The 12,653-nt window shown below is 46.3% G+C and overlaps 1 protein-coding gene across 7 annotated transcripts in view; it reads left to right on the top strand.

The window, feature by feature from the left end:
- The window catches only part of MYH10 (myosin heavy chain 10), a 148,946-nt gene that overhangs the window by 17,573 nt on the left and 118,720 nt on the right, over positions 1–12,653 (top strand). For all 7 annotated transcript variants that reach the window (XM_019502017.1, XM_019502010.1, XM_019501971.1 and 4 more), the window contains one exon: positions 7,693–7,849. In XM_019502017.1, the coding sequence (XP_019357562.1) occupies positions 7,693–7,849 (157 nt within the window). The remainder of the gene's footprint in view (positions 1–7,692; positions 7,850–12,653) is intronic.

Below are 12,653 nucleotides of genomic sequence, written 5' to 3'. Positions count from 1 at the left end.
GACGAGTACACTTGTACCTTGAAGACTAACTTGTTCAGAAGGGCATAAGCTTTTTACTATTGATGAACATCTGATGGCATAGGGCAGGGGTGGGCAAAATATAGCCTGCGGGCTGGATTTGGCCCGTGAGGCCATTCTATCTGGCCTGTGAGGCCCCTAAAAAATAAATAAATAAAAAAAAATTAAAATTTCTGTACCTGGTTCCTGTCAAAGATGACAAGAACCAAGGGCAGTAGGACCCAGGGGAAGCCCTGAAAGGCTCCTTCAACAGCAGGGCCCATCTGGCCCTGCCCCCACAGCTGGAAGTCCCAGGAGGGGCTTCTGGCCTGGGACCATGTGGCTGTCCCAGCATGGGAACCTCAGGTAAGTGGGGGAGGGCAGGGGACTAGCTGGTGTGGAGCATGGGAAAAAGTGCCCTGTCCCGTGCCCAGAGCTCCCTGCTGCAGCCGCTTGCAGCCTGCGTGGGGCTGTCCTGAGTAGGCACAGGCAGCCCCATGCAGGCTGCGAGTGGCTGCAGTACGGGGCAGGCAAGGGCCTGCTTTCCTTCCCCCCAACGCTTAACACTACCTTGTAACTTGGCTTCATACGGCTCTGGGCTCATCCGTGAGGGCTGTGCCGGGGCGGCAGCAGCTGCAGCCACCACTGCCTCTCTGCTGCCCAGCATGTGAGCTCTGGGCCAGTAGCAACAGCAAACACTGCCCGGCACAACAAGTGGTGGGGGCTGTAGCTGCTGCCATTGTGGCACAGCCCCAGCAGGCGAGCCTGGAGCTGGTGCAGGGCCCATGCTAGCAGCAGGGGTGGGTTACAAGCTGATGGTGACCAGGGGGCAGGGCACCTGTCAAGGGGTGGGGCTACCCATGTGGCCCTTGACAGCTTGCTGCAACTTGGTAAGTGGCCCTCCACCGGAAATAATTGCCTGCCCCTGGCATAGGGCCATAGGCTGTTAATTATGAAAGTGTATTATGCCTCTTCTAAACAAGTTGGTCTCTAAAGCTACAAACAGGCAGCATATTTTGCTGTGATACTAGTTGTGCAGTTACTTGTCCCTGAATGGAGAAGTCATAGGATCAGCCTGTCTACACATCAGCCCTCCAAGCCAGTTTTAAGAGTGACTGAATGGGCCAACGCAGTTCTGCCAGCGGGTGGCCAGAGGGAATACTCATGCCACACAGGTTCCCCTAACTCTGCCAGCACTGAGCAAAGCATCCATTGGTTGCTCAAATTGTGTGTGGGCGGCAATTTTTCTGGGAGGGATATCGGCGATTTCACTGCGCAGCTTGTGCCTCTGACCACCCAGCTATATTTCAACTGCATTTTTGCTGAAACTATTGACTGTGACCCAGACCTTCCACCCTCATTGGTTGATTGATTTGTACATGCCTGTCCCCTTGCAGACCTTGTTGGCCCAGCATTATGAGCAAAATGAAGCAGAAATGGCCAGCTAGATGTGGGAGGAGCTTCAGACTGTGAGACTGCATTTCTTGACCGAGGAGATGAGCCAGCAACTAGTGGAAGTGGATCATCGTGGCCACCTGGGATGAGCAGTGGCACACAAACTTTGGCATGTTCAGGGGCACTTTTGCATAGATAGACAAGTTCCTTGCACCACACATAGATTCATAGATTAAGGGTCGGAAGGGACCTAGTAGATCTTCTAGCCCGACCCCCCGCCAGGGCGGGAGAACAACAAAAAACCCCAAAAAGAGAAATGGGACTCAAACGAGTCCAGCCAGGTAGGCATCCAGCCTCTTCTTAAAGACCCCCAGGGTAGGGGCCAGCACCACTTCCCTTGGAAGTTGGTTCCAGCTCCTAGCCGCCCTAACCGTGAAGTAGTTTTTGCGGATGTCCAATCTATACCTCCTCTCCATCAGCTTGTGCCCATTACTCCTTGTTATGCCAGCGGGCGCTAGGGGAAACAGCGTCTCCCCCAAACCCCTCTGGTCCCCCCTAGTGAGTCTATAGACAGTCACCAGGTCCCCCCTTAGCCTTCTCTTGTGGAGGCTGAATAGGTTCAGGTCCCGCAGTCTCTCACTGTAGAGTCTGCCCTGTTGTCCCTGGATCATGCGGGTGGCCCTCCTCTGGACCCTCTCCATATTGTCCACATCCCTCTTGAAATGGGGCGCACAGAACTGGACACAATACTCCAGCTGTGGCCTGACCAGCGTCGCATAGAGGGGGAGGATCACCTCCTTGGCTCTACTCGAGATGCACCTGTGGATGCACGACAAGGTCCGGTTAGCCCTGCCAACCATGACCTCGCATTGTCGGCCCATGTTCATCTTGGAGTCAATAATGACTCCAAGATCCCTTTCTGCCTCCGTGCTCTCGAGTAAGGAGTTCCCCATTGTATAAGTGTGCTGCTGGTTCCTACTGCCCAAGTGCAGCACCCTGCACTTGTCCGTGTTAAAACGCATCCTGTTCCTGTTAGCCCACCCCTGTAACCTATCCAGATCCCTCTGCAATCTCTCACTCCCTGCTAGCGTGCTCACCTCCCCCCAGATTTTGGTGTCATCAGCGAATTTAAACAGGTTACTTTCCACCCCATCATCCAGATCGCTGATGAAGAAATTGAACAGCGCAGGCCCCAGGACCGAGCCCTGGGGGACTCCGCTACCCACCTCCCCCCAGGTCGAATATGACCCATCCACCACCACCCTCTGAGTGCGACCCCTCAGCCAATCTGCAATCCATCTGACAATGAGTCTGTAGCCATATAGTGATTGCCATATGCTTCTCCTTGAAAGGTGGCAACCCCAGACAGCCTCCAGTCTCTGGCAAACCATTTTGGCATGGGCAAGTTAATGGCTAGAGAGGCAGTGCAGAAGGTATGGCTGGTGATTCAACACGTGATGGGCCTGCATATTGTATACCTTGCCAACGCACAGGAGGTCATAGACAAGAGTTGCCAGCTTGGGGTTCCCCAACTGCACTGGAGCCATTAGTGGTGATGCCATCGCATTATAGCTATGAATTCATCAACTGGAAGGGTGACTCTTCAGTCATGCTTCAGGTAGTTGTGGGACCACCATGGCTGTTTCTTGCATTTGAATGTGGCAGGGCACACAGTGTCAGGATATTTAGGAGCTCCCTCATCCCCGAAGTGATGGAGCAGAGTTTTTCCCACTGCATCCCAGGCTGAAGACTTTCACTGGATGCCCAGAAGGAACTGTTTAATTACCAGCTCAGAAGCTGGCTGTGGAACATGCTTTTAGCCTTCTTGAGGCTTGCTGGGGGTGCCTAAAGACACGTGTAAATGCCAATGAGTTCAGCATGCCCCAGTTTGTGGTCTCTGTATGCTGCACAGTATCTGTGAGGCCAGGGGAGCCCTTCTGCCTGAGCTTCTGCCAGTTGAGGTAGAGCAGCTGTCAACTCCTACAGATGCTGTGCCTGCAAATTCTCAAACAGAGGCTAGTAGCCTGGTCTTGTGTAGGTGAGAGATGCTGGCTGGCCACCCCCCTTCAAACTCTGGGCTGAGAGTGGTGAATGGGAGGATGATATAATGTACCTATTTTAAAGGCTGGCAACTGAACTTATGCTCTTGTGGTAGTCTCCAGCATGGGCAGGGGGAGTTGGGGGTAGGAGAGTACTGTGAGGGTGGGAGGCCACTGTTGTAGCCTTAACACTCCCCCAGGATCTCTGCTGCACTGCCACTCCCCAGGAACTCCTTGGGGCTGCGCTTGCTGCATGAGAGGCTAGTGGCAACCCCTCAAACCCAGCACTGTCTGCTTCAGCTGTATCTCAGCCCCGCCTTGTGGCTGTTCCAAGCCCTGTGTGGCCCCAGTGCCACAGGTGGGAGGGGGAAGGATGCATGCACCCAGTGGAGACTGCCCCACTGGGAGTGGATTCCCCCTCCTGCCCCTGGGGTGAGCTTCTAGGTTTGGCCACAGTTGGCACAAGCATGATGGGATGTGCAGGGAGCCTGTTCCTCTGCCCTTGCCCTGGCCCCAACACTGCATGACCAGGAGTCTCGCTGCTGTGGCAGGAAGGCCCAGCACCTCTTGCTCCCTGTGTGAGTGGGATCTGGGCACAGGGGAGATCCCCAGCCCCAGTCCTGCCTGTGGGTGTGAGGGGAAGCCATGGTTCTGCAATTGGACAGCGCTCCCTAGTGACTCGTGCACCTGCTGCCCCCTGCCCATGGCTCCCCACCAGTGGCCTGGGGCCAACTGTGTTGGGAGCATGGTAAAGATGGCTGGGGCTGTTCCTGTTCCTGCTGGAGGTCACTAAACTAAGTATGAGCTATCAGTTAACCTTTTAACCAATGTAATTGGAGGATGTTAAACATAATTTAAAAAAATAATAATATTTACATCCCTAGTATGTAGCCCTTATGCTTGCAGAAGTGAGGGTAATGCTAACATGTATGAGTGGTTAACTTATCAAAAAGTATACTAGAGATGAGCGATGGAGGGATACTGCATCCTGTAGTTTGCTAGGAACTCTGACACTTTTATCTTGATTCTAATGGAGTCTTAAAACTTTGCTAATTAGCAAATTTTTGTTAAGCATATAATTTTCTAATATTAACAAGGAAATACTTATACAATCATAAAACTTGTGGGCCGTGGTCAGGGCTGGGTAGCAAAGAGCAGCCTATGCTGGCAAAAGGTTGCCAACTGATTCTCTGATTCAGAAACTCCTTAGTATATCAGTATAAAAAAGTGTTTTTTGACTGATGCTCTCTTAGCCCAGTGAAAGTAACTTAAGGCTAACACTGATATTTCAAGCAATGAATCCTGAAAGGTAATATCACAAGCAAAGATACCTTCCCTTCTCCCTGAGAACTTACTAACTGAAGTTGATAACTACTTACTTGGAATTAGACACTCAGGCTTGGAAGGGAAATTTCCTGAAAGCAATATAGATACCCATAAAAATATTTTAAAGTTTTAATATTTACCTCTTTTTGGTGAGTGTAACCTTTTGGCTTGCTATAACAGATCTTTAATTGATAACCTCTGTTAGTGAGCTAGGTAAAAAAGTGGACAGTCTTGCTCACACTTTTTCTGTTTTCCTTCCTATGATATGATTTTTAGTTAATTCCTGCACGGGGGGTATTTCAGCTTGCATTTCTTTATTTTCTTTTTGTAGGACCAATGTATCAAATATGCCCTTGTTGGCATAATCTGCTCATGACTTTCATGATGAACTCATTCTCTAAAACCCAGAATCAAACAAATAAACAAAAAAGCCCTGAAAACCCCTAAATCTTATGGCGGAGAGAACCTTCCAGATGAGAACAGTGTAAACATCTTGTATCATGCTTTCTGTAAACTCCAGGTGTTTCAAACCCCTCTTTAGAGTATTGCCACTAAAACACAGTTGATGCTTCAGTGTCTACATTAGCTCCTGAATCCTTGACTCCTACTCCATGCTTTAGAATAGAATGGGTATGGCTGTGAGGCCTTCAGGAACGTGAGTATTTTGATAAGAAAGAAATACAGAAGGAAGATCAGAGGAGGTACAGGCAGTTCTCAGACTTAACGACACAATTGGTTCCTGAAAACTGCGTCTTAAGTTGAAATGCAACTCGGAACCAGTTTTCTCATAAGAAGCAATGTTATAAATGGGGGATTGGTTCCTGAACCAAAGCCCGATACCCTATTTTCACCAAAACTACCCCAAAATTTTGTCCTCTATCCATTATAGATGAGTAATATAGCTACATTAATGGATTTATATTGTAAATAGCAATCATATTGATTTAGAAGGACTTTTTTGAGGTGACTTTGGACATTTTGAAAGGCTCTTGGTTGGACTTCTTGAAGGGTTCTTGGCTGGTGTCTTCTCATTAGCCTTGGCTGCAGTTTTTTTTTCTGGAGTCTTGTCTGCTTTCTTAAAGAAAGTGTCCGAGGAAGTCTGGATAAATGTTCTCCAGGAGATGAGCGGTGCAGCAAACTTGTTCGCTGATGTGGCATCACACTGGATCAAGTGTTGTATAATTAAAACTGACATCATAAAGTAGAAACAGTGCCGATTTTATAAATGTTGCAAGTGCAAAACATTGTAAGTTGGACTGCCGTATACAAGTATATGGGAAGAAGAAGAAGAAACACCTGTGTAGGAGGAAGAGAGAACATGTAATGGTTGGGGAAGAGTAGGCTGCTTCTCCTGAGCAATGCTAAATGTAGTAAGTGATTCAGTTCCTACAGTTTGTCTTTTCTTGCTCGCTTCAAAATTTCCTCAATATTAGCTGGGGAATCTTGGTTGAAAATTATTTTTGGATCCTTACCTACAAAACAACTCGTTATGGAATATAGCTCGCTTTGCCAGGGGAATTTGACCACTTTGCTCCTACAGTGACTATCAATTGACTTTCCCATCTATGACAAAGGCCAACTGTTGAGACCTTGATACAGATCTATTCATTTTGAAGTCTTTTCAAAAGTGTGGCAATTTGGAAATGTCCTGAAGAAAGAGGGTACAGCAGTGGTCACCAACCAGTCAATCGGGGAGCCCCTGACAGTGTCTCAGTCTGGGGGGGCTGCCCCCCAGACTAAGATCTACTGTCAGAGGCTCTGTGATTGGGAGCAGCAGAACGCATGTGGGGAGCGGCCAGGACAGAGTCTGGGAGCAGTGGGGTGCATGTGGCTGGGCCAGGCACACAGGGGCTCCCGCTGTTACACGCACCTTGGAGGAGGCCTGGGGGGTACGTGCCCCCACCAATCTGTTCTTGGGGTGAGGCAGCTGCCGCTGTGCACCGGGCTTTGCACCCTGAGCCATGCTGTAGCTCGGGGTGCAAAGCTCAGTGCACAGTGGCAGCTACTTCACCCCGTGCACAAATTGGGGGGTGCACATGCTCCCTGGTCTTCTGCCAGGGTGCATGCACTGACAGGACCCCCCCCACACACACACACGCTCCTGTATGAGACACCCAGGCTCCGACCCTCCCCTGGTCCAGCCTGGCTGGGACCCCACTCACCCCTGCCCTGCTCCCTCCCTCACTGTGGGGGACCTTGATTTACCCTTCCCTACAGACTGACCTGCTGGGTGGTGGGGGAGGCAGTAGATCCTGGATTGCCCCTTTACTTCAAAAAGTGATTTTTCACCTTAAGGTTGGAGACCACTGGCATACAGCATACACTTTTTTTTCCTCCCCTCCTACACTGGTAGCAGGAGAAACAACACAATTCCAAGTGTCTACGTGATTATCCTGTATTTGATCATTTTGAGTATCCGCATGCTTAGATTGCACCTGAGCAGCTAAATATTCATAAGCTTTACAAGTTTGATACAAAAATGTCTTTCCTTTCAAAGAAAGAAATTGTATACTTCTCTTCTGCCAAAATTGCTGGCTGTCCAAGCTTGGGGAAGAGTCAAAATTAAATAGTTACTTTGTGGTTTTAGTGTGCTAATGCAGTGTCCCTTTTTGGTTTTGAAAACTGCAGAAATTCAGATAGCTGCATTTAGGAGACAGTCAAATACTCCAAACTCTGTTATTTGATGCTTAAACTATATGTGACATTTAAGAGAAGTAAAAAACAGTATTTTAAAGTAATTAATATGTTGAGGGGTAAGTTTTAGGTTTAATGTTCAAGAATGGTACGCAAATAGCTCACAATTGGGGGGGAAAGAAGGACCTTTCCTTACCACTTTTTCTTCCTTTTTAATAGTGCATTTATGATTTAGATGGTTAGATATTTCTTCTTTGACTAAATTTTCCAAAGTGCTGATATGTTGTCTGTCTCCTTTTAGACCTATTCAGGACTGTTCTGCGTTGTCATAAATCCTTACAAGAACCTTCCAATTTATTCAGAAAACATTATTGAGATGTACAGAGGGAAGAAACGCCATGAAATGCCACCGCACATTTATGCAATATCTGAGTCTGCGTATAGATGCATGTTGCAAGGTAAGAACTAATTTTGGTTTACAAAAAATTGAAATGGTTTGCATCTGAGCATAGGCATGTCATTGTCACCTTGTAAAATTGCAGCATTGTTGTCTTCTAAATGTGGGAATCTTCCAACTTTAGAGACACAGATGCTTTGGCATTTGGAACCTTGAGATGCTTCCTTTTTACACGCAAGGTGTTTTATGAGTCTGACTGCACTGGTCTTTTTCAAATTCCTTAAGCACTACATAGCTGGTTTGGGGTCGGGGCCTGCTGTACCCACCCTGTGTACTGTATCTGGCTTCACCCATCTGGCCCATGTGACTCAGACTGAGCTGATGTCAAAGTTTTTGATGACATCAAAGTTTAATCATGTCGGTTTAGGTTCTGTCCAGAGCATGATAGACACTGAAGTCCAATCCTATACCTAGACGTTCCTGCTGGTATATCTGGCTGTAAATAGAAGCTAGCCAAGGTGTGTGCTGTCGCTGGCCCAAAGTCTGTAGATCTTGCAGCTGCTAATTAAGTTATGAAAATGGGGAGACGCATCCGATGCTTGTTTGAGTTTTGTAGAGAGCCTGAAACAGTAGCTGTCTCTTGCTCAGTGGAGCTGTATGGTCTGAAGATTAGACACTTCTTTGTTTGAAGAAGCCACCCTTGGAGGCTTGAAGTTTGAAAAGTATTGTTTTGTTCCATCATTCAAAAGGCAATAGGGTGTTTTGAGAAAGTAGGAAGTGTCTGTAATACGTATGGTTTGAAGTAAAATTGCTAGGCCCAAAATTTAAATTGAGGGGAAACTTCAGAAAGATTTTGTTTGTTTTGCTCCTTTCTTCCACCATCAATACGGAACTATTTTTTGTTTATTCCTTTCAGAAAGAAATGGGAAGTATTGTTGGCCAATGGACTTCTCATTTTATGCTATGCCTTCATGATTTCATTGTCAGGGCAAAGCAAGAATTAAAGTCCAGACATTTAAATATTTTCCAAGTGCGAGGTTTCTGTTTAACGAACTGTATATGTTCATTTCATGGCATGCTGGAATTGGGCCCCCAGTCTCAGTCAGTTGACCTAGGGATAGGCTTGCAAGTGCTGGTTGGGGGAGTCGGTAGACTCCATCCCCCACAGTCAGCAGCTGCAAACCTATGGGTTTCTGCACTAGGAAGTCTGAAAACAGCATAGGGCACTGAGAGGCTAAAAAACTGCATGTGCTGCACATTTGATTTTAAGGTATCCTAGAAAATCTTCTGCAATCCCAGGGTTTCTGTGTGCTGTGGGATCTAAAAACAGCATGTGTGGCTTTCTGATCCTGGGTTCCTTGCCTGCCAGGATCTTTGAGAGCCTCTCCCTCATCCTGGCCTGCTGACACCAACCCCTTTTAAAACCCATGTGTGAAGCTCAGAGGGGCTGTAGGTGTGGGTTTTAATTTGCAGCGCATGGCTAGCTAACCTGGCAGATTTGACTGCTTCTGCCTCTAGGGAGCTGTGGATCAGGGCCTTTTAAAATGCCTTTTAGGGACTGCTGTATACAGGTTGCAAGGCTTCCAGCAGGGTGAGCCCCTCAGTTCCTCCTCTGGAGACCCTTGCAACACCGTTCCCTAGCAGTCCAGTCCACATCTGGCTTGGGGCCCCGGGTAAGTTTGCCCCTGCTAAAGAGTAATGACATTTTAGCCATCCTAATGGAAGATCAAAGAGTCCTTTTTAATGCAACGGACCAGGCCACTAGAGATTTTAGACTCAAAATTATTCTGCCTGTTGGCAGTATATGGGGGTGATTTGAGTGCTGGCCACTTTGCATGGAAATCCAGGTCTTTTGCTATCAGTTATCTTTATGGTACAAGAGGCTCTGAGCCATGAAATGGCCAAAACCTAAATGTTAACATAAGAAAAAAGTCTTGGTCCACAGTGCAGATTATGAACGTGCCATGTGCTCAGTTGAATACAGAAGAATAAATTGTACTTGCAGAGTTGGCAATTCTGTTGCTTGATCTGCACCTTTTAATGTGTTGCGTTTTATATGTGGGTTTTTGGTTGTAGCTGTGTTGGACTAAAGACATAAGCAGGCAGGGTTCTTTTGAGTAGATGTGATATCTTTTATTAGAGCAACTGAGTATTTGGGGGGTGGGGGAAGTTGTTAGCAAGTTTTCGGACGCAGTCACCTTTCTTCAGAACAACAGAGACTCCCTATGCCTGAACTCATACACTCCCTATGCTTGAAGAAGGGTGATTGCGCCCAAAAGCTTACTAACAACTTTGTTCCAGCTACTCATTTTGTCTAATAAGATATCACATCTGCTCAAAGAACCTTGTCTGCCTATGTTCTTTGTCCAACACACAGCTACAACCAAAAATTCATATATAACAACACATTTTTTTTCCAGTTAAAAAGAAATTGAAAGCTTTACTAACATTGCAGGACTTGGGATATTATTTGGTTTAAGATTTGAAGCAAAAACAAATATAACATTGGAATGTGCATTATGATTATTTTTTGCCTAGTTTTATCATATACATAAGATTCTTTTTCACTAGACCTGTAGTCGTTAGAATTAAATGGACGTCTTTGTTTTTATGACCAGGGATCTTGGTTTTGGGGGGGGTGTTGTGTGTGTTTGTTTGTTTGTTTGTTTTTAACAAAATGGCAAATTATCTTGTTTGGTTTGGTTTGGTTTGGTTTGTTTAAACACCAAAATCCATGATTTAATATTAAAGCGTGCCCCTCCCCCCCAGCTCTGCTGGTACCTCTCACATGTGCGTGCCCATGCCACCCCCTGCCTGACCTCCCTCCCAGCCCCCTGCAGGCTGGAACTCTGCCAGCCTGCAGAGAGCTCTTTGGAAAACTGCAAAATCCATAGGTTTCTCTGCTAAAATGAGAAATCTGTGTTTTACTCTGTTTTTCTGTGAGAAAAGGAAAACCCAGGTCCCTGTTTATGACTCTGGGGGAGGGAAAAAGTCCAGCCGCCTTGAGCATCTTGACAGTGCATCCAGTGCTTTGTTGAAAGTTACTTCCATAACCAAGTTAATGGTCTTATCTAGATTTAAAAACAGCCTGTGTGAAATAGCTGCTCCTGGTAATGTAGCTCCTAAAAGACAGTAGAATTCCGGGAAAGAAAGGATGGAAGAACATCAAGATCATTTAGAAAGGATAGAGGGTTGTTAACGCCTGCATTTAGAAGGGATCGGGCAGATTAGTGTCATGAAGTCAATTGACTATCTCACTGGTGCCTGAATAGAAATACTGCTGCCACTGTCAGCATGGACCAGGAATCAAAAGGGAGGGAGATGTATGACTGCACCCGGCTTCCCCCATCACGGCTGTAAAGAGCAGAATAACTTTAAATGAAAGCTTAGGATCAGCTTGTGGCTTTGTTATTCTTCCTGCTGATCATATTTTTCTTGCTGATCATAAAGACGAAGTTTGGTTTGTAGAATCTTATTTTCAGGTCTGAATAAAGTGGTCTGTAGGCTAAGCTTTTTAAGGTTTTCCAATTTGGAATACTGGGCATCACCTAAAGCAGAGCTTGATTATCTGAGAGAGTCTGAATTTTCAAAGTTATAAACTGCTCGCACAACTATATGCACCTAATGGAGAGGGAGAAATTCCCAAAGTGCCTGGAGGTGGTATTATTAAAATATATATTCTCTTTGAATGGATCAAATATCTCTTCTCCAAGCAGCAAAACTGGTCCAAACTAGTTCATCCATGATCTTGGTTCTAGCTTGGCACTTAACTATCTCTCATCCTCATATTTAAAGGAGACCAGCCTTTACCCTTGGCTTTTGCTGAAAAACTTTTTCAGTTCATCTGGAAGAGTATGAATTGATAAATCTCAGACCTTCAGGGGTGCATTTGTGTATGTGACCTCAAGTGGTGGATGGGCCTCATGCTGGCAATAAAATTCACAAACCTGCTTCTTTGGGCTATGGGCAAGCTGATTATGGCATTGAGGAGGAAGCTGCTATTTTAATCTGGGAAGTGACCACTTCATATGTTGTGAGTGAATTTTTCTAAATTGTGCACTTGTTACACTGTATGGGAGTTTTGTCTTTGTATGTTTTTTCTTTGTTTAATGGGGTCAAAGTCCCTGCCTGCCTTTTGGAATAGACATTTTAGTTCCAGTAGCTCCTTTGAGAATTTAAATAATTAAAGTTTTCAGCTAAAGAAAGGATGTGCAGGAACTGTAGAGGAAGGAAGCTGAGGGACAACCTAAAAAGCTGCAGAAGTTTCAAAGCTTGCATTAAAATCTGAATTGTCCAATCAAGTGAAAGATAGCTAATTTCTCTGTTTTGAAGTAATTGAGAATAGCCCACTGGCATAGCTTCCTTACAAATACACAAGCTGATCTCACAAGCATTGCTAATGAGATTAGTGTGTTCTGGCAAATTAAGGGTTACACATCTGTTTTAAAGTTACCCCATCTCCATCTATTTTAAAGCATTGTTTTTTCCTGTGGTACAAGTTGTCTTCCATTTTTTAAGCTGATTTGAGAGAACTACTGACTAGGGATCAACTTAATGTATCTCTCAGATGCCATTCTGTTAAATACGTCTAAGACTGACTAAACCTGTGGGACTTCACTAACCCAATTCTTACAATATAAAGTCTGTCTCTCTGTCTGTCAAGCATGAGATTTGGTTGCCTTGGCAGCCTGTCAGAGTGCTCTGGACACACACGGACATATGGCAGAGCACTGCTGTAATAGGGACTGAGGGGCCAGGGCACCACCATGATGGAGGGGACAGAGCTGGGGGGCAAGGCCAGCACCACTGGCCTTGTGCCCTGCCCCCCTCCCTCCCCCCGTTCCTTGAAGCCAGGGGCCGGAGGC

This window comes from Gavialis gangeticus, unplaced genomic scaffold (genome assembly GCF_001723915.1).
Source record: "Gavialis gangeticus isolate Ggan-Ray unplaced genomic scaffold, GavGan_comp1, whole genome shotgun sequence".
In the NCBI taxonomy this organism is placed as follows: Eukaryota; Metazoa; Chordata; order Crocodylia; family Gavialidae; genus Gavialis; species Gavialis gangeticus.
The sequence above is the reverse complement of the archived record's forward strand: the minus strand, read 5'-3'. Positions and strand labels throughout refer to the sequence as shown.